This window comes from Crocuta crocuta, unplaced genomic scaffold, assembly GCF_008692635.1.
Source record: "Crocuta crocuta isolate KB4526 unplaced genomic scaffold, BGI_CrCroc_1.0 scaffold383, whole genome shotgun sequence".
NCBI classification, from domain to species: Eukaryota; Metazoa; Chordata; class Mammalia; order Carnivora; family Hyaenidae; genus Crocuta; species Crocuta crocuta.
This window is the reverse complement of record NW_027531897.1, coordinates 3460290-3482097: the sequence shown is the minus strand read 5'-3', so window position 1 is coordinate 3482097 and position 21808 is coordinate 3460290. Positions and strand designations below refer to the sequence as shown.

General features: G+C 38.7%; 1 protein-coding gene across 1 annotated transcript in view; it reads right to left on the bottom strand.

Annotated features, from left to right (window-relative positions):
• SGTB (small glutamine rich tetratricopeptide repeat co-chaperone beta) overlaps positions 1-20513 on the bottom strand; it is a 42708-nt gene extending 22195 nt beyond the window's left edge. The window contains exons 1-4 of the mRNA XM_077773566.1: positions 20397-20513; positions 10996-11099; positions 7080-7149; positions 1279-1378 (exon numbers count right to left, since the gene is read on the bottom strand). Coding sequence (XP_077629692.1) covers positions 1279-1378; positions 7080-7149; positions 10996-11099; positions 20397-20496 — 374 coding nt within the window. The 5' untranslated portion in view covers positions 20497-20513. The remainder of the gene's footprint in view (positions 1-1278; positions 1379-7079; positions 7150-10995; positions 11100-20396) is intronic.
• Positions 20514-21808: the final 1295 nt, after the last annotated feature.

The following is a 21808-nucleotide window of genomic DNA, read 5'->3' as shown; positions in this document are numbered from 1 at the left end:
CTAAAATGCCAAACAGGGAGTTGTGCAGCAATCCAGAGATGAGGGACAGCAGGAGCCATAACCATCCCTAAGATGCAGGACCAAGTGCAGAGTCCAAAAGCCAACATCACCTGGCCAAAGCTGTGACCATAGCAGGTGTCTTGGGTGGGAGCTGGAGACAAGGATGAGAAGCAGCCCCTGCTAGATAAATACCTTGATGTAAAAAGATGAATAAAAACCCGCCTTCTCCCTTCCAATCTCTTGCCAGAACCTTCTGTGGCTGAACCTAGACAAAACTCAGGTGACAAAGGGGCCTGGGAAATGTAGACTCTAGGGATCAGACCCTCTGTTTAAAAAGGGTAGAACAGGGAAAGAAAGAGGTATGCAGTCAAACAGGCTAAGGCCTGGCACAGGTACAAAGAGATAACTTTAAGAAAAAACAAACACACACACACACAAATGGCCATCGTTTGAAAAATGTCCAACCTTACCAATAATTAAATATAAATTAGAACAATTCCTACTAAAATAAAAATATTAAATTAACAATAAATAACAGCAACTCAAGTACTTAGTGCTGATAAGGACGTGGTAAAACCAGATACGCTCATATACTTCCAGGGAAGGAAATCAATTTTCATAATTTTTCAAAGAAGTTTGAACAATTTTGCAATTAGCATCAACAAATTATAATGTTTACACTGTTAAATCAACTGAATGCAGTTCCAAAGATAAACTCAAAAGTCCAGAAAATCGGAATTTCAGAAAATAATTTGAGAAACAGAGTTCATTGCAACTTCATCATATAGAAAAAAAAAAAAGGAACAATCTCAAAGTCTACCAGTAGATCAGGAGTTATATAAAGTAAAGTACATTAAAAAATAATAAGGTACATTTATACCTTTATGAAAAAAATAACTAGTGCTTGTTTGCCAGCCTCAATGATAGGTGCTAGAAATATAAAAAAGATTAAGAGGTAATAATAGACTAATTTGTATCCATTTAAAGATTGTTTATGAAAAGTTTCAAGAAAATAAGGATATGTTTATGATATACCTCCTGAATAACAATGAATCTAAAATTGGTGACATCAAACAAAATATGCCACAGGTTAATTAATAACAGTGACTATCTCTGAATGGTGATTTTATGGGTTATTTTTCCTTGTTTATACTTTCCTGAATTTTCAAATTTTCCAAGTAAGTTTTACAAAGTAAATTTATTTTACAATAAATTTTCAGTGCTATTGATACAAATTAGTTTGAGAACTGTAAACCCCCCACAACAGTGCCAGTTTACCTGTTGCAATAATAAACGGCATTATTTGGATCCAGTTCTATCGCCTGTGTGTAACAATCCACGGCAGCAGCATAATTTTCTTCTTTCATGTGGTTATTGCCTAAAATAATCAATACGTACCGTAAGCACAATACACACACACACACAAAAGTCTGAAAGATACATTTTAATCATAGAAAACTACAATAATATGAAGGTTAGCAATGTGATTTTTCTTCTCTTTATTTTTTCAGTAAACTCTACCCTCAGTATGGAACTTGAACTCATCACCTTGAGATCAAGAGTCGCATGCTCTACAAACTGAGTGAGCCAGGCACCCCATCAACAGGATTTTTCAGTGGCACTAGAGATAAATTTTATATTTTACTGTACAGTTGATACTCCTTAGCCATCAGTGTGTTTGAATGATTTTAACAATGTAAAGTCTTAAAACAATTAATGTTTGTATACCTTATTAAATCCAGGGTTTTCAATAGGTGAGTAAATGCAATGATTATGAATATCTCATGGCAAAATCTAATCTCTTCTCACCTTCCGTATCTTCATCTCCCCCCTTCCTTTGAGAGCTGCCCACCCTTTTCCAGATGCAACTCCCTTCTCAATCATCATCTCATTATCTACTCCTTCCCTTGTCAAAACATACCACTGCTATGTGGCACCTGGGTGTCTCAGTCAGTTGAGCATCTGACACTCGATTTAGGCTAAGGTTCATAGGATTGAGGCCCGAGTTGGGCTCCGGGCTGACAGTGTGCAGCCTGCTTGGAATTCTCTTTCCTTCTTTCTCTCCCCCTCCCACATTCTCTCTCTCAAGATATATAAACAAAAAACAAACAATCAAAAATAAAAACCCTACTGAATAGCCCAAATCTCAGAACTCTGCTGTATGGAGAAGCTAGTAAAATTAATCACGTAAATAAGATCATGGAAGATCATATTTTTTTGTGCTACCCCATCCAGAGATAGATTTCTTAAAGGGGACTGCTGGGCATTAATTTCTAGAAAGAATTAACAACTAGTCAGCAAAATACGGGGATTTCCTGTTGGCTATCTTTTGTATTCCATTAAAGGGAAAAATGTGTCCTGCTCACTGATAAGAACCACTGTACAATTTGGTATTTTAAAACACTGGGATTAAGAGGAAGGATTTACATCACAAAAGCCTCGGTTATTCCTCCAAGCTTTCTCTAAACTAGAAGATCTATTGGCTTTGGCTTTTAATAGATCCTTAGCTACTTAACCAGAGGAGGAGAGTGTAACTTTCAGGGAACAGGAACAGGAAGATTAAAGGAAAGGCAGGTTGACAGAAGGATCTAAAAGTATGCCAAAGTTACTGCAAAATTAAGAATAAAAAATGAAGTGTGATTGGGTGGCTCAGCTGGGGAAGCATCAGACTCTTGATCTCAGCTCAGGTGATGATCTCACTGTTCTGGGTTCGAACTCCACAGTCGGGCTCTGTTCTGACAGTGGGGAGCTTGCCTGGGATTCTCTCTCCCCCTCTCTGCCCTTTCCCTGCTCATTCTCTCTCTCGTAAATAAACATAAAAAAAAGAAACAGACCTTCACCTTGCTTTAAAAAGTGTTCTGTCATTGTGGTAATGGCTGCACAACTCTGTAAATATACTACAAAACCAATGAATTTGTACACTTAAAAATTTGTTTTTAAGGTTTATTTTTGAGAGAGAGAGAGAGAGAGTGTAAGCAGGGGTAGGGCAGAGAGACAGGTAGACACAGAATCTGAAGCAGGCTGGAGGCTCTGAGCCATCAGGACAAAGCCGGACACAGGGCTGGAACTCATCAGCCATGAGATCATGACCTGAACAGAAGTCAGCGCTTAACCAACCGAGCCAGCCACCCAGGCACCCCTGAATTTGTACACTTCAAAGGAGCAAGTTTTATTTACAATAAAGATGTTTTTATAATTTAAAAAACTAATTTAGATCCCCACCCCCCAAAAGTAATGAATATAAAGCCTCTAAGGAAGCTAAGAGGATTACATAGTTTTTATGATAGAGCAAGAAATTAACTACATGAGCCAAGGTACTGAAATAGATTTGCTTAACCCAAGTAAAAAAAACAAAAACAAAAACAAAAACAAAAAAAAAACAAAAAAAAAACCCTGGGTTTTCCTGTTGTTCTTGGGTCTTTTTGTCTTGGGGATCTTATGGTGCCCTGTTGTTCAACTATACATCCTAACAGTTAACACCAGAAAATGACAAGACTACTTAACTCATGCTCTAAAAATCCATTGTTCTTATTTCTTATCACACTTTCTTGAGGCAATGATGAAGGTGTTGTGCAATGACAGAACATTCCAACTGCTAGGCTTAGAAAAGCCCTGATAGCAAGGTCATGCCTAGAAGACCACACCCCTCAAGTCCCTTTCCCTGCCCTAGATACGTGCTGAAAACATTCTGATCCCCAGCTGTGATCACATACTACCTCCGGGCTCTCTAGCTCATACCCCTCTTAACCTCTTCCTGTAAAACTCTAGGTGTTCATCTTGTGGGCAGAGAGGTGGTTACTCATAAAGGCTTGAGACTGCCACCTCCCTGGCTGCTGGGACACAATGTAAATTTCTCCTTTCTCTTTCCCAAACCCTCCTCTCCGGAGTTTTTGGCTACTCTTGCAATGAGTTTAGGAGTTTATCTGAGTTTGTTCAGCTAGAGCGTTGGCAAACCCAGCCAGGAGCTGTGCTTCTGACTCTTCAGCCCCCTTGAGATTCCAGGGGACAGAGCAGCTGGCCCCAGTGCCAGAGCTCACCTGTTCCTTTCCTGAGTTAGCAGCTGTGACAGATCATTTGGTAGTAGAGTGGTATTATTATAATAATAATTATTATTAAAATCTATTGTATGTATTTTCTTATAAACCACCCTACCAAAAGTCTACAAACTATATTGTTTATACACTATATATATATACTATGTATATATTTATACATATTAACAATAAGCCTCAAGTCACAAAATATCCAATATGCAAATATTCAGGACACAAATGCAGAAATTTGTGGGGCACCTGGGTGGCTCAGTCAGTTAAGCGTCTGACTTGGGCTCTGGTCATGATCTCACCATTCGTGGGTTCGAGCCTCGCATCAGGCTCTGTGCTGACAGCTAGCTCAAAGCCTGGAGGCTATTTCAGATTCTTTATCTTCCTCTCTCTCTGACCCTCCCCTGTTCATGCTGTCTCTCTGTCTCTCTCAGAAATGAATAAAACATAAAAAAATTTTCTTAAAAAAACAAATCCAGAAATTTGTAAAGGTAAATATAACCGAACACTGTATAGCACTTTATACTTATGTGGCACTCTCCTATAAAATTGTCTCCTTTAATTATCAAGACAACCTATAAGAGGCACCTGAGTGGCTCAGTCAATTAAGTGTCCGACTTCAGCTCAGGTCATGATCTCACAGTTCATAGGTTCCAGCCCTGTGTCAGGCTCTGTGCTGACAGCTCATAGCCTGGAGCCTGCTTTGGATTCTATGTCTACCTCTCTTTCTGCCCCTTCCTCACTCGTCAGGCTCTTCTCTGTCTCTCTCTGTCTCTCTCTGTCTCTCTCAAAAATAAATATAAAAAAAAGACAACCTACAAATTATGTCCATATTTTTGTGATGTGTCAGGGAATCACCAAATGAAACCATCTTGTTTTTGTCTCAACTTACTGCAACTCTTTACAAATGAAGCACACAAAAATATTTGAAAGACACCTTCTAGGAAGGTACTACCTGGCTAGAACCCTTGATGAACACAGACAAGTGTAACAGGCAGCCTGGTAAAACCTTATTCTTGACAAACTACAGCACCCATCAGTGTTCATATGAATAAAAACCTGTATAAAGTAACAATTGCTTTAACTTTGTAATATGTCTCAGATGTGACAAGTCTGACTTTTGATTTCTGCTTGGGTCATGATCCCAGGGTTGTGGGGTCGAGCCCTGCTTCAGGCTCTGTGCTGAGCCTGGTGCCTACTTGAGATTCTCGCTTCCTCTCTTTCTCTCTCTCTCTCTCTCTCCCTCTCTCTCTCTCTCTGCCTCTGCCCCCTTTCCACCCCCTGGTCGTGCACATGCTCGCTCTCTCACTCTCTCTCCTCTCTCTCTCTCCCTCTCATAGTAAAAAAAGAAACAAAAAGAACAAAATCTTTTGTGGTTAAAGGGGAAAGCAGTAAGTAATTCAGTTACCCATGCTGGAGCAGTAAATGAGTCTCAGCCTGCATATTCTCCTAATCCTCATTTTACCAACATTCATTACATCAAAGCAAACTCTGTGGGGAATGCAATCTCCCAGTGTTCTGCATGCAGAGGGAGCAAACACGAGGGCCAAAAATAAAATTTCAATTTTCCATTTATTCAATATCATTACTAGACCTAAACCAAGAGAGCTTTAAAAGCAAGCATAATGGAAAATACACTGCATCACTGAGGATTTCACACACTACAAAACTCAGAGCGAGGGAAGAAAACATCAGATTAAATTGTTTCAACTGGAAACTAAACATATGAAAAATGCACTTCCATCTAGATAGTTTAAATTCAAATTCTTTGCGGATTACTGTTAATTCAAATGAAAACAAGGAGCTAGTTGTTACTTAATTTCGTATGTAATTTATGAAAGTCATACTCTTCTAAAATTTTAAGCCACTAGAATAGTATAATTTCTCAGAGGAAGTAAGAAATTGAAAATTGAAATCAGCCTATTTGTTGGAAATACAGAACTTCATAACGTAATCCCATGAAGATAATCACATAACAGTAAAAATATAGACAAAGGTATTAAGACAATGTTATCTAAGGTTACAAAATTATCTGGTTAGGTAGGTAAATCATGGTCTATCAGTACTATGAAGCACTATGCAGCCAATGAAAGAAGTGACATATTTTAAAAAAGAAAACAGTGATATAGGTGTATACTTATAATAAAAATTTAATACAGAGGGTAAGGCCCAAGGAATAGGAAAAGCATACTCTCTTCCATATCTACCTTTTTAGACATGAAGTGATTGTGGTTTTTTTGTTTTGTTTTGCTTTTAACTAAACTGCTTTCTTCAGTTTAAAGTCCAGGAAATGGTTCTGAACCAATTTTGTATAGCTTCTGAATGTGGCATATTCCCTAATAAATCTCTGCCTATATGACACGGAATGTTGTGGCTCTCATTCACTGCTAATACAAGACTCTTCCCTAGAACTTCTTAGTACAAATCTTGTGTGCGCCTGACCTAACTCTCCTCTATAGTTTAACATAATGACATGACAGAAAAAATTAAACACAGATCTCAACAGCAACTTACTGAAACCAAAAATGACTCAAGAGCCAGTATTGAAAACTATAATAATGTAGTAGTCAAATGTGGTAATAAATACTTAAGTCAAGCACCAAATGCGTACGTGTATTAATAAATATCAAAGAACTCAAAAACACTATATACAAAAGTTAAATTAAAAAAAAAAACAAAAGTTAAATTAACACTGAAAATTATATTCCTCTGTTCATAAAAAAGAATTTGGAATCCCAGAGTACATTCAGCAAATTCAGTTATAAGTAATCACCCCTTAAGTTACTTGTTTTGCAAGTTTTATTCACAGCAGATCTGCTTCTCTTGAAGCAAGGCATAACTATATTATTGCCCACAAGCCACTCTAGGTTTCCAGGCTTCTTCCATATCACATTCATTTGTGTTTCAAAAATACCATGTGGACTTATGACGGTGAGACTTGGCAGTGTAAAACAGATTCTTACCAAATGACAGGGTTGCTTTCTCCAGAGTTTCATGAAGTTTTACTAAATAGTAATTTCTCTATGAAATACTCACCTTCATCTTTTAATTGGTCAGCTTTTCCCACATCTTCAGGCACTGAGTTTGAGAGAGGCAAAATGTCATTCTGAAATTAAATAAAAATCAATGTATAGTGTTTCCATCTGCCTGCACAAAAAAGTCATACCATAGAACTATAAATAATAAATAAACTGTATTACAGTAAATCACCTATAATTACACATGACGAAATCTGACTGTAAGTAATAGTGGTTACAAAGAAATAGAGGAAAAGTCCTCTCACACACTTTTTTAGAAAAATGAACACCTAGAAATTTTCTAGAAGATAACAAGCTAATGTGAATCAAATTTTTTACTTGCTTTTCCTCTATGAAAAAACCCTACTTCATGAACAACAAGTAGAAATAATCAGTATACAAAGAATAGGAATAGAAATATATTCAAGAGATTATCTATATTAATAAAAACCTTGAAGCATAATGTTTAATATACAAAGAGATATCCTAAGTCAAATTCACAGTTTATAAAAAGAAGCATTAATCATAGGATCCTGTTATTTAAATATGTGCATGTACACATAGACATGCACACAGGCTAAAAAAACAAAGACAGGAAAGGTCTAATGACAAAAGTTAACAGTAATATTTAGAGGTAAAGTTTTCAGTTTCTTCTTTCTATCTTTCCATGTTGACCGATTTTTTAAAGTGGACATATATTAATTTATCATTAAAAAGGCAATGTAAATTTCCTGTTTTCAGTAGCTACTATCATCCTCAAACCTCTTTTGCATTACTAATATTCAAACCAAAGGGGCATTTAGAAATATCTTGAGTGGCGATTGGAACACAGTGTGTTTTTCCATTTTTGAAAGATCTTTTTTTTAAAAAAAGTTTATTTTAATGTTTATTTATTTTTGAGAGAAGGACAAAGGGCAAGCAGGGGAGGAGCACAGAGAGAGGGAGACACAGAATCGGACACAGGTGCCAGCACAGAGCCCGAATGAGGCTTGAACCCACGACAGGTGAGATCATCACATGAGTCGAAGTCGGAGGCTTAACTGACTGAGCAACCCAGGTACCCCTTGAAAGATCTTTTCTAACTTGTGTTTCTTTTACACTTGACTCTAAAGTTCATGAATAAGTCTACAGTTTTCAAGAAAACTTAATTTGTAGCTAATATACCTATGTACTACACTTAGAATATATCCACCATTTATTTATTTTGAAAAAGACAGAGAAGCATGAGTGGGGAAGGGGCAGAGAGAGAGGTAGAGAGAAAATCCAAAGCAGGCTCCACACTGTCAGCATAGAGCCCAGTGTGGGGCTAGAACCCACAAATTCATGAGATTATGACCTGAGCTGAAACCAAGAGTTGGACCCTTAAGTGACTGAGCCACCCAGGCATCCCTAACCATTATATTTCTCTTGACTAAAGTCTCAATAAACTTGACAGCTGCAACTATGGAAATATACGTTGCTAATTACACACAAAAATATTCACAAGTACAAAATCATTAATAAAGTATCTGAGTTGTTCTTTTTTAAATCTTTCTATATAATCAGTTTTTATAAACATAAAGTATTAGAATAAAAATAGAATCCAAATAGGAATCCTTACAACTAGAGGTCACTACTTAAAACTGGCTAGAGTTTCATGGAATATAAGTGTAGTTCAAAGACACATTATTGACTTGCAGTGCTTGCTTTCAGGGTTTCTTCTATTTTACATTTTTCTAAGAAGCCTGGGTAGTTAATGCAGGGAGTGGGGGAGTGACTTTTTGAGCCAGAAAAATAGCATATTAAGAAATGGATTCTAATCCATTCTGTCTTCTAAATTCTTCTGAATTTTTTAAATGAAATCACCATGGTTGTAGAACTTTGAAATACATTCATTAAATGTATTTGAGCAGGCCACAATGTGGGTATGAGTGTTACCTGCTTTATATAAAAGAAATGAATCCATTTAGTATATAAATTTAATGGGGGGTGGGGGAGGAAACAGAAGAGGAAGACCAGTATCCTGAAACCAAAATGACAGACCTAACAACCATGGACACTTGGTGAGACAAATAATTTAAAATTTTTTAAGTTTTTATTTTAATTCCAATTAGTTAATATACAATATTATATTAGTTTCAGGTGTACAGTATAGTGATTCAACAATTCTATACCTCACCAGATGATCATCACAGCAAATGCCTTCCTTAATCTCCATCCCCTATTTTCTCCATCCTCCCACCCACCTCCCCTCTGGTAGGCAGCAGTTTGTTCTCTGTAGTTAAGAGTCTTTTTCTGGGTTTGTCTCTGTCCCCCTTTTTGATTTTCCCTTTGCTTGTTTGTTTTCGAAATTCCCCATGAGTGAAATCATATGGGATGTGTCTTTCTCTGACTGACTTACTTCACTTACATTATACTCTAGCTTCGTCTATGTTGTTGCAAATGGCAAAATTTTCATTCTTTTTTATGGCTGGAGGGAGACAAATAACTTCTTTAATTACGACAATCTTATGCTGTTCTAGGCAAGTTTTAGACCCTGTCTGTTGTACTCTGCTAACAAACACATATGTAATGAAGTTGCTGCTGTTAAATAGAGCAAACAAAGGAGTGATACCGCAAATAACACTATCCGGATACACAACGGAGCCCGTTTGAAGAAATATACTTTAAAAATATCAAGTAAAAAATGTTTACAATTAAATACAGAGAGAAATAGTAAGAGAGGCACACACACAAAAAAAGAGTTCTATTTAAACAGTGCAAAAGTCAATTTGAGCTTTCTGGGAGGTAAAGAAAAATTCTGATCTCTTCAGTACTAGGTCAACAGGGACAGGAGCTAAGGAGTGAGCACATCCAAGTGTTGTCTTCAGCACAGGCCTCGCAGGCTTCTGGGAGTTAAAGAAGGTCGGCTTCAGCCACGGGCATGTCCAGCCACTGAAATGGGGTTCCCTGAGGAGGCCGGAAGCCCAGGCAATGAAAGAGCCATAGCAACCGGAGTGAAGAAAAGGGGAATTCTCTGCTGAGGAGTGCAGAGACACGTCACTGAACCCTTACATCTTCGTTATATAATTAGAATTCATCTGTGTGATAACTGCGTTATTCTTTTTCCAAGAATAGAAAGAGAGAACAGTTTACTGCCAAATTGCCATCTTCACTGCAACTCTCAGAATCTCTTCTCACAAGTTCTAGAAACAGTCAATGTGGTATTCTCAGCAGTGTCCCTGCCAGGCTTAAATATACACTCCATGATTCAGCCTCTCTCCTGAGTGCCTCCTTCTGTACTGAAGCTTGAATACAGAACTAGAATAACAAAATGAGTTCATGAGGCATCAAAATGTAACCAAAAAATGCCTGGGAAATCACCCTGGGGCCCTAAACTCAGTCGCCTGAAAATTTTTCAGATTTATGGTCACGTTCCCTGAAAAGGCCAGAAACCAGAGACCATGGAAACAGTACTCAAGGGCAGGCACCAGAAACCCGGTTTTCGGTGTTGGGTTTGCACACTGAGCCCGAACCTTCTCCTGTTTTAAAGAGTGCAATGGCCAAATTTGATGACACCTGGTTCAACAGGATGATTCAACTCCCGATGAATCTATTTCTACATAGTTGCTTCGTAAACAGGAAAATTTTGTTTTTATCTTGTATTCCATGCTTTAAGGGAATGTTAATTCAGATGTCAGAAATCTAAAAATGCTCAGATACCGTGAAGGACTTAAAAAGCGTATCATTAAATATAAAAGAAGGTGAAAGAATGAGAAGAGCTACTAATATGAAAATCTAAAAGTACATTAAAAGAGTTACATTTTAGTTCCTACATTATATCCATGTGAACTATCTACCTTACACCCAGGAAGAAGTCAGTTACTTAAAGGCCTGGCCCATCAAATATTAAGAACTCAATAGAATATTATAGTTGTACTTAATCAGATACCACGGAGAAAACAGTGACAGGTTACCTTACAGAAGGAATTGCTGAACATTTCTGCCAAAGGCTGTGAAACCGCTAGATGAGTATCTTCTGGGCTGATTTTAAAAACTGTCTCCAAGCACTGAATTGCAACTTGAAATAAATGTGAATAGAAAAAAAAAATTAGCAACCTAAAAAAAGAAACCTTTTTTTTTTCCTGGTGGAAATCTGCTCTTCATGCAATCTGTGGTAATTCAGTATTTATGATCACAGAACATAAGGAAAACTAAATGGTTCAGCTACATAGGGATTTCTGTTTATAGACCAGCTGTTGAAGGAAGACAACTTGATTTTTTTATTCTTCACTTAAAGAAAGATGTTACCTAGAATATAATTTCTCAATATATCCATTGCATCATATTCTTGCCGAAGCAAGTCATTAACAATAACTTACTCTTCCCTACCGATATCTGATTATCCACCAATGTTCTAATGCTCTGAATAAAACAAACAAAAACATCTTCTTTTTCAATGTGAGAAACAGAATTCTCAACCTGACCAAAAAATAGTGACAGAAGCAGTTTCTGGCGCAGAGGAAGCACTAAATATTAATCCCGATATATTTACTTATATAAAGATAGGTCAGCTTTAAAAAACTCATTCATGCATACAAATTTACCCTAAGCATCTACTATGTGCAAGGTGCTGTTCCAAGGTGGTAGAAATACAGCAGTTGATCTAAAGGCAAAAATCATTACCCATGTGATGAAGCTTACATTTAAGAGAAGGAGTTAGAGAAACACAAAAATACGCAGCATGTTAAATGGTGATAAAGGGGGTCATCTGCAGTTGGTATATGACAAGATAACTGATACGGCCAGAGTACAGACAAGGTAGAAAGACACGGTGGGAGATGATGCTAGAAGGCAAGTCTGTTACTGAATGACAAGGCACCTCACATAACAGTCTTAAAGAATGTGCACCTCACACTATGGGCAAATGGAAGGCCATAAAGAATTTGGTGAAGCAGAGTAACAAAAGTGTACTTGTGTTTAGAACTAAAAGTTTGGTAGGAATGCAGAGAATGGATTAGAAAGACAAGCTGAAGGAGAAAATGGAAGCAGAAAAACCAGGTGGGTTCCTACTTAAATGATCTAAACATAAGGAGTTCAAGCCAGGGCAATTACAGGGAACAAAGATACCCAGTTTTTCGGGCGTGTAGTTTGGTGAGTTCCTTATAGATTCTGGATCCTTTCTACAAGTGGATCCTTTCTACAAGTACTCACTGAGATGAATGGAGGCAGATCCTCATCTTGAGAATGCTCTCCTTTGAAAAGGAATTGTCTTCTGGCTCCACAAGATAAGAATGTGGCCAAAGGTCCAGTGTACTTCCCAACAGTGTGGGATAGATTCACATATATTTGTGTATGACTTTTAATATTACTTGTATGCAATGTATTTAAACTAAAAACAAAACGAAACAAAAACACTTCACCCATTACTCTCACCTCCATGCCCCACCTCTGATAACTGCCAATCTCTTTTCTGTACCTCTATGCTTGGTTTGTTTGTTTATTTATTAGCTCTCCACATATAAGAGAGATCATACAGTATTCATCTCCCTCTGTCTGACTGATTACAGATTCATTTATATTTGTGTATGACTTTTAAAGGATACATTATGTATTAACTGTGGCCCTGAGAAAAACACCTCTGTCATAATGGAAATACTATTACTTTTACTATCCACAGAACAATTCTCCTTAGAAAAGGGACCAAACCAGGGCAGGTGGGTGACTCAGTCAGTTAAGCGTTCAACTTTGGCTCAGATCATGATCTCATGGTTTGTGAGTCTGAGCCCCATATCAGGCTCTCTGCTGTGAGCAGATCATCTGTCCCCCTCTCTCTCTGTCCCTCCCCTGCACATGCTTTCTCTATCAAAAATAAACAAACATTGGGGTGCCTGGGTGGCTCAGTCGGTTAAGTGTCTGATTTCAACTCAGGTCATGATCTCATGGTCCTTGAGTTCGAGCCCTGCGTTGGGCTCTGACAGCTCAGAGCCTGGAACCTGCTTCAGATTCTGTGTCTCCCTCTCTCTCTGCTCCTCTCCCACTCACACTCTGTCTCTATCTCTCTCTCTCTCTCTCAAAAATAAGTAAAATATTTAAAAAAATTTTTTTTTAGTTTTTAATGTTTTATTTATTTCTTTTTTCTTAAATTTTTAAACATTTATTCATTTTTGAAGTGGGGGGAGGGGCAGAGAGAGGGAGACACAGAAACCAAAGCAGGCCCCAGGCTCTGAGCTGTCAGTGCAGAGCTAAACATGGGGCTCAAACCCCCCAACAGTGAGATTTTGACCTGAGTCAAAGTCAGATGCTTAAGTGACTGAGCCACCCAGGTGCCCCAATGTTTATTTATTTCTGAGAGAGACAGAGAGAGACAGACAGTGTGAGCAGGGGAGGGTCAGAGAGAGAGAGTGAGAAACAGAATCTGAAACAGGCTCCAGGCTCTGAGCTAGCTGTCAGCACAGAGCCCGACGCAGGGCTCGAACCCATGAACCATGAGATCATGACCTGAGCTGAAGTCGGACGCTTAACTGACTGAGCCACCCAGGTGCCCCATAAGTAAAACATTTAAAAAATTTTTTAAATAAATAAACAAACATTAATAAGCAACTGACTTACCAACCACAAGAAGCCAGACTGTCTTTAACATAGAAAATAATTCACTGTTTACCCATTCCTTATTCTCGTGACTTCTATTATTGCCAAGCACTTGTTTTCACACTGCAGTTGTTCCAGCACTAAAAACATTGGACCACAAGAAAACAGGCTCCCACTGCCATGAAGTCAGTTCATGTAAACAACAACAATAATAATAATGTAATGTAAATTGTAAATGTAAATGTGTGTGTTTATGTGTATATATTTATTCTTGATCAATATCTTTCCTCCCTGATCAGACGGGTCATTTCCTTTACTGTGCCATGTTAACACATACTGGTACAAGTCTCTATTATTTTACTTATCATACTAAAGGACGTGCTCTTAAATGTTTATCTCCCACATTAGACTGTCTCCATAAGGATAAGACCTATATCTTACTCATCTCTGATTTTAACATATCTGGCAAATAGTAGGTATTCAATAAATTTAATCTACTTCTTTGTTTACAGTGGAAGTAATAGTTTAATTACAGAGGAAATAACAACAATAAAATCTGTAGAGAAGGGCACTTCTCTCCTCCAAACCATTAGTTCACAGACATGGGAAGGAAGGATAGTCCACAACCAAGACCTTAACCAAAAACCAGAGGATGTAACTGCGGTGGTAAACAAAGACAGGTGAAAAGTCCATGTGGTAACTGAGGACTTTGTTTATGCTCTATCCTGTTGAGGCAAATCAGTCTAGCTTCTGTAACGCTGCAGCCACTGATCTTAAAACACATATCTGGTACATACTAGACTCAATTAAATATCATTAAAGGAGGCGCTGCTTTGTTTGAAACACAATTATTTGGTGTGTGTTTTTTCAAACTCCTTTACTGAAGTATGGTTGACATACAGAAAGCTGCTCATATTTAACATCTATAACTCGATGAATTTGAGGATCAGTATACACCCATGAAACCATTACCACGATTGAATCAAGAGATATACTCATCACGTCCCAAAGTTTGCTCTTACCACTTTTATTATTGTATGTACGTGTGTAGTAAGAACACTTAACCCAGGATATATCTTCCTACCAAATTGTAAGTATACAGCAGCTAATGACAGGCACTGTGCAGAGTAGTAAGCCTCCAGAACTTGATTATCTTGCATAAGTGAAACTTTGTCCTCTTTGACAATCACCTCCCCAATTTCTCCTTCCCCCAACTCTGGCAACCACCGTTCTTCTTCCTGCTTCTATGAGTTTGACTATTTTAGATTCTCTGTATAAGCAAAGAGAATTGTTTGATAGATAAACCTAGCTGCCAAAGTGTTTGGCCTTGATGATGACACTGAAGATGGAGAGACTGAGGCAAAGGTCCGACTGGAATGGGTTCAAGAAAGAAAAGAAGGAGGGGGATTCGAAAAGGTAAGCATAGACCGCTCTTTCAAGGAGTTTTCCAGCAAAAGGAAGGCAAAAAAGTAGGTGATATTATGTGGGATGAGGGTAATATGGAAAGAACTCAGGACTATCTTATTATTTATCCAGCCAAAAGAATCAAATAACCTAGGCACAATAATTTATCTTACTTTTACCTCAAGATTCTCACTTATGAAACAAGGATTATTACATTCAATCCTCCTTTCAGGAGGTTGTACTCATGAATACATCATACAAATATAAATACTGTATATAATTATTGTTCCACTTTAGCACCAAACAATAATAGTGTGTTTGGTACAGATAAGGAGAGGACAGTGAAGAACTCTATTCAACATCTACCACATCCTACCTGTACAACACTTTATTCAAAAGCTTCCATATGCTAGCAGCCTGCCATGACTGATTCTAATTCTCCTAACAAATCTGTCTGATGGAGAGGAGGCAGATAGTTTCCCTTAACAGACTTAGAAATTAAGATAGAGACCAACTAACTGATATGTCCAGAATCACTCGATTCAATTCATCAATTCAATTCAACACATGTTTACTGTACTTACACTACATTACATGTACTTAAATGTGTCAAGTACTTTTCTCCATGCATTACAAAGATTAGTGAATAAAACAGAAAAGATCTCTGACCTCTTGGGGCTGACGTTTGGTGACAGGGGTGGAGAGCTAAGCTATAAGCAATAAAAAGTAAAACAGGGTGAAGAGATGGGAATATGGAGAGCTAAGCAAGGAAACAGGCTCCAGATGTAACGGCATGCCCAGGGCAGGCCTCATGTAGAAAAGATATTTGACAAAGACTCAAAGAAGATGGGGGTATTACTGTTATCTGGAAGAATAACATTCTAAGCCGAAAAATCACCAGAGCAAAAGCCCTTAGGAAAGAGGATTCTGTGTATTCAGAGTAAGGAAGCCAATTTGCTTAAAGCCAAACGAGAAAGGGGACTAGTCTGTGAACGACACATCACAGAAACTTGAGTTATATAAATACTTTAAACAATGACTAAGTAGCATGAGGAAGTCATTGCAAGATTTTGAGTAGAGAAATGATAGACTCTGGGTTTTTTTTAAGATTTTAATTTTTTAAAAAAATGTTTATTTTCAAGAGGGAGAAAGAGAGAGATGAGCAGGGGAGGGGCAGAGAGGGAGGGAGACACAGAACCTGAAGCAGGCTCCAGGCTCTGAGCTATCAGCACAGAGCTCAACATGGGGCTCAAACCCATGAACCAAGAGATCATGACCTGAGCCGAAGTTGGACACTTAACAGACTAGGGCATGCAGGCACCACTTAAGCATTTTACTTTTACACCTGATGTGAGGCTGGAACTTATAACCCTGAGATCAAGAATCACATACTCTACTGACTGAACCAGCCAGATGCCCCTGACATACTGTTTTAAAATATCACTGGTAGCTGTATTGTGAATAGTCAACAAACCTGAAAGAATAGAGGCAGAGAGACCAGTTAGAGGCTATTACATTAAAAAAGATGAGAAATACTTAATTCCATCCATGGGTGACATCAGTGGAGGTGGGAGGAAATGATAAGATTCTAGATATATTTTGAAGGTACAGCCGACAGGATTTACTAAATGATTAAATGCAGAGTCTAAGAGAAAGACTTCAGAGCGATGCCCAAGTTTTGGGTCTAAGCAACTGAAAAGCTAGAGTTGCCATCAACTGAGATAGGGAACAGATTTTGGGTAGGAGGCTTAGGAGTTCAGTCTTGGAAATGTTCACTTTGAGATGCCTATTAGACATAAAAGTGAAGATATCTAGTAGGCAACTGGATATAAAAATCTGCAGTTCAGAAGGAAGGTCTTTGCTAAATGCCAAGAAACTGAATGACATCATCAAAAAACTTAAGTGTAGGGGCACCTGGGTGGCTAAGTCGGTTAATTGTCCAACTTCGGTTCAGGTCTTGATCTCACAGTTCATGAGGACAAGCCCCATGTCAGGCTCTGAGCTGTCAGCACAGGAGCCTGCTTCAAATTTTGTGTCTCCCTGTCTCTCTGCCTCTCCCCTACTCACGCTCTGTCTCTGTCTCTCAAGAATGAAAAAATGTTTAAAAATAAAAAGTAGTAAGTATAGATAAGGACGAGAAGGTAGATCAACCACTAGCCCTTGGGTGCTCCAGATCAGGGAAAAGAAGAAAAAGTAGCAAAGGAGATAGAAGGAGAAAGCAATAAGACAAGAAGAAAACTAAGAGAATGTGAGTAGGTATCCTGGAAGCCAAGTGAATCAAATATATGACAGCAGAGCAGGGGTGGGGGGCTGGGAGATGAGAGAGATCATCAGCTTTATCAATGGCAGCTAATAAGACAGATGAGGACAGATGATGACTTTGATGATAAGAGTATGAGTGGTGAGACTGAAGCAAAGGCCTAAGTGGAATGGGTATAAGAAAGAATAAGAGAGGAATTTAAAAAAGCAAGTATAAATAATTATTTCAAGGAGTTTTCCAGCAAAAGCAAGACAATAAAAGTAGGCAGTCGTTCGGAAGTAGGGGGATAATATGGCAAAAGTAATTAGCTGTTGTTTTTGCTTTTTTTAGGAAAGGAGAAATAATGAAAAGTATATTCTGATAAAAATGATCCAACACAGAGTGAAAATTTGCTGATGTAAGACAAGAAGGGTAGAAGAACTAGAGTGATGTCCCAGAATAGGTGAGACAGGATGGAATCAGATCCAGTGTGCCAGTAGAGAAGTTCCATTTAGAAAACACAATGGTTAGTTCATCTATTGTATGTTAGTCTTGTTTCGGCTTCTCTAACAGAACACCATAAACTGGGTGGCTTATAAGCAACAGAAATTAATTTCTTATAGTTCTAGAGCCTGGGAAGTCCACGATTAAGGTGCTGATAAATTCAATGTCTAGTGAGAACCTGCTTTCCGGTTCACAGATGGCACCTCTTCAATGTGTCCTCACGTAGCAGAAGGAGTAAAGGAGTTCTTTGGGGTCACTTTATAAGAGCAGTAGCTTTAATCATGAAGGCTCTACCTCCTAATACCCTCACACTGGGCATTAGGTTTCAACATATGACTTCTGAGAAAACACATTTAGTTCACAGCATATGGTAATAGTTAGGCAAGCAAGCTGAGTATGTAGGGGTGTACGTGCTGATGTGTGGACAGATGGGGCAGGGAGAGTCTGTAGAAGTTGTTTTCTTATTCCTTCAACTTTCTTGGTAGAGTAGGAAAGAAGGTCATGAACTAACAGTGAGTACAGAGGAGGAGGTTTGAGAGTTTGAGAAGACAAGAGAAAGTGTTCAAGTGGTGTTCTGGGAGAGCAAAAGTATGAATGAAGTTCAAAGAGATATTGTGATTGCCAGGCAGCATTACAGGTCCACTTGAGGCTCACGGTGATGAAATAAAAGTGGGATCAGTTGGCAAAGTTATATGTTTTGCCCCATCTATACAAAGTCGTATGGATATGAGCGCAGAGTAGGTGGAGAGCTGAATTTAAACAAGGTTGGGTTTTGCAAGAAAGGGGTAGATACACAATGCATGAACATAATGATAAACCATGGAATTTAAATGGAGTAAGACAAGGGGTATGAAAGGTAAGGGATCAACATACTGGAGGTATTGGTAGGGTCAAAGAATTGTTGAGGTAGGGATTCTAGAGGGAGGGAGTTGGAAAGACAGGTACTAGTGGTCAGTCAGGAAGTGTTATGCTGACGATAGAGATTATGGAGAGAATGCAGTTTTGGTAATGATAATATCCAGGGAAGAGATACTCATCCTTGGCACTACTGACATTTTGGACTTTCTTCTTGGGGGCCATCCTGTGCATTATAGCATGTTTAGCAATATCCATGGCCTCAACCCACTGGATGCCATAAAGCAGCCCCCCATTGGTGACAATCAAAAATATCTCCAGACAATGCAAAATCAACCTGAGTTGAAAACCACTAGTCTAGGGTATGGCTAAGCAACTGAGTGGTTGAGATCACTGGAGGAGAGGTCATGGAACAGAGTGTTGAGAGAACTCAAAGAATCACCTATGAGTACACCTGGCAATTGCCAAGAATTAAGATAGGAGTAGTACTAGAAAGAGTGACAGAGGGGAGGAGCCACATGAAGCAGATGTCAGTAGATGACAACGATTAGGTGTGGGAGACAAAATCTGATGAAAAAGCTCAAAGCTGATAACGCTATACTTCACCACTATGGTGAGGCTGGTATTAGAACTCAGGCTCTTTTCCTAGGGCTTTTTTAAATGTCTAGAAGGTGGGCAGACTTCTCCACATGATTTCATACTCAATTAGACTCACAGAGTCAAAAATAGGGGTCGGTCAAAAACAATTGGCACCATTTCTAACTGCCATATATAACAAACAGATGAAGGCACATATTTTTGGCTGAAGACCATCCTAAAAATAGGACAGAACATCTTGATTTTTAAAAACCTCTCAATTTTCTTTCTGGCCCTTAAAAGTATTATACTGCCTTTGATTAGAAAGAAACATCTTTTATTAAGTAATTGTGTTTACTACCGAGAAACCATAACCAACACTTTCTATAGATAACCAGTCACCTTTATCTTCACATAGTCTAACCGAGGACAAAAAGATCTTAATGTGAAATGAACCGACTGCAATGTTCTCCAACTGTGTGTCACCTGCTCCCCTCACTGCCACCTGGAAAGTCAGCATCTCACCAGATTGCAAGCAGATTTAGAGCAAATGCCCAATTTTCATTCCCACCTCTTAAAAGCATATTCACAATAGAAGTGCCTATTGAAATTAATAGAGGTATCCCCTTTATAGGAGAAATAGCTTTAAGATGACAAAATCAAATTGTATTTGATTGATTGAGGGTAAAATCCTCTCATTTTCAAGTCCCCAAATAGAAAGTTGTTAAAGCTTAATTGTGATGTAATTATTAGGTTTTCACATACTGCTTTTGTGATGACCAAGGTATTTTCATATATTAATCCTAAATGGGACATATTCCTATTAGGAAGAGACAAGATCTTCAGAGTAAAAGCCAGGATTTAAATCTCAAACATTTCGCTCTTATATTACTTAAGCTATCTGGTTTCATTTATTATCTTTTAAATGATAATACTACCGTGACAGTTACTATAAAGAAAAAAATGCCCCACAGTATGAACAGCAGAGTTCTAACTCATAGTAGGTGTTCAATGAGTGAACAACAGTCCTCCTCTTATGTTGTTAATTGCAACCAAATAAGCACTCATAGAATGGATACAGGCTCTCTCTTCTTGAAAGATCCACAAAACATTTTGATTTTGTTACAATAGATGGTAAAGTCAGACTTACAGCTATTTTAGTCTTTATTTATAATTATATACAAATGAATATAAAAAGCAGCTGCCTACCTTCCAAACTTTCTTGTTCATCCGAAGTATAAGCATCCATCTGACTTTGTTCCCGTAAGAAACGAATAACTGCATAAACTAAGTGCTTGATAGAGGACATTTTAAAGGCTTAAATGCTTTTCCTTGATAAGAAAAGGGAAAACACTGATTTAAGTTATTTTAAAGAATCAGTCAGGAAGGTTATAAATAACAACGGTTATAAATTACATCAAAAGTAAAAAGCAAAAACAAAACCTGCATTACCTTCATTCTTCTTTCTAAAGTCAGGAGAATACAAAGTATTGTTATGATAATATATCACAAATTTTCATTTAGACCTAGTAGTATTAGATTATGTTAAAACTTGCAAAAGTAGAATTTTTCTCAAAACATGTACAACACAAGCTTAGACACTCACTGAATATCTCACTATATCTTAACAGTATATATGGTACAGATAAGGATAAGGACAGGGGTATAGATACATAGGTAGAAATTCCCAAAAGGCCTCAGTACTAAGTTGAGGGAGATTTCATACTGCTGACTCAGAAGCCCATCTACAATGAGAATCTTCCTCTATTTCATGAGATTTTTTAAAATGTATGCATAATTTATGCTGCACCAACTTTTGTAGGCTGAGACTGTTACCTGAGGAGGAAATATATTAAAGTCGTGCAACTACTGAGTGTCATTCTTAATAAAAATGGCATTTCCATTTAATCTAGACATGTCGGAACATCATTGCCTAAGTAGATGGATAGTACACACCGACCAGGGCTCTCTGCAGTAGCTGTGCTCTCGTGGACAAGCTGGAAGCTCCGGGTCATGTTCATTCACATGGAATACTATCGCATCCAAACAGTGGCGCAGGGCCAGCCGGCATTAATGGCTTATTTCCACTAAATCGCATCATCCATCTGTTCCCCAGGTTCCCTAATCCAAAGCCAGGGTGTGGTACCCGCCGCCAGGGTGTTTATTATTTCTAGGCTTATTCTAAAGGCCAGCCCAGTCTTTAGGCCATGGGGTTGCAAGTACTAAATAAGGCCCCAGGGCAGAAGGTGAAAAAAGAATGGAGGATGGAAGGGGAGAGGAAGGGAAACGAAGATATCCAACATCCTCCCTTCTTCTCCCCATAACACATCGACCTCCTTCTTCCTCCCTTCGGTACCCGGGCCTCGTTGCGGCCCAGGCGGGGTTTGCTGCGGGTGTGCGGTGCAGGCCCCACCTGGGGCGGCAGGAGACGCACCCATCCCAGACNAGGCGTCCGTAAGCCGGTCCGCCCGTACCCTGGTCCTCTGCGCTTCAGTCTGGCTCCCGATCGCAGCAGCGCCGGCGGTCGCCCAAACTTCCTCTGCTCCCAGGCCGCCGCCGCCCCTCAGCCCACCCGGCAGTGCGCTTTGCTCATGGCCACTGGGTCTCGCCAGAACCGCCCT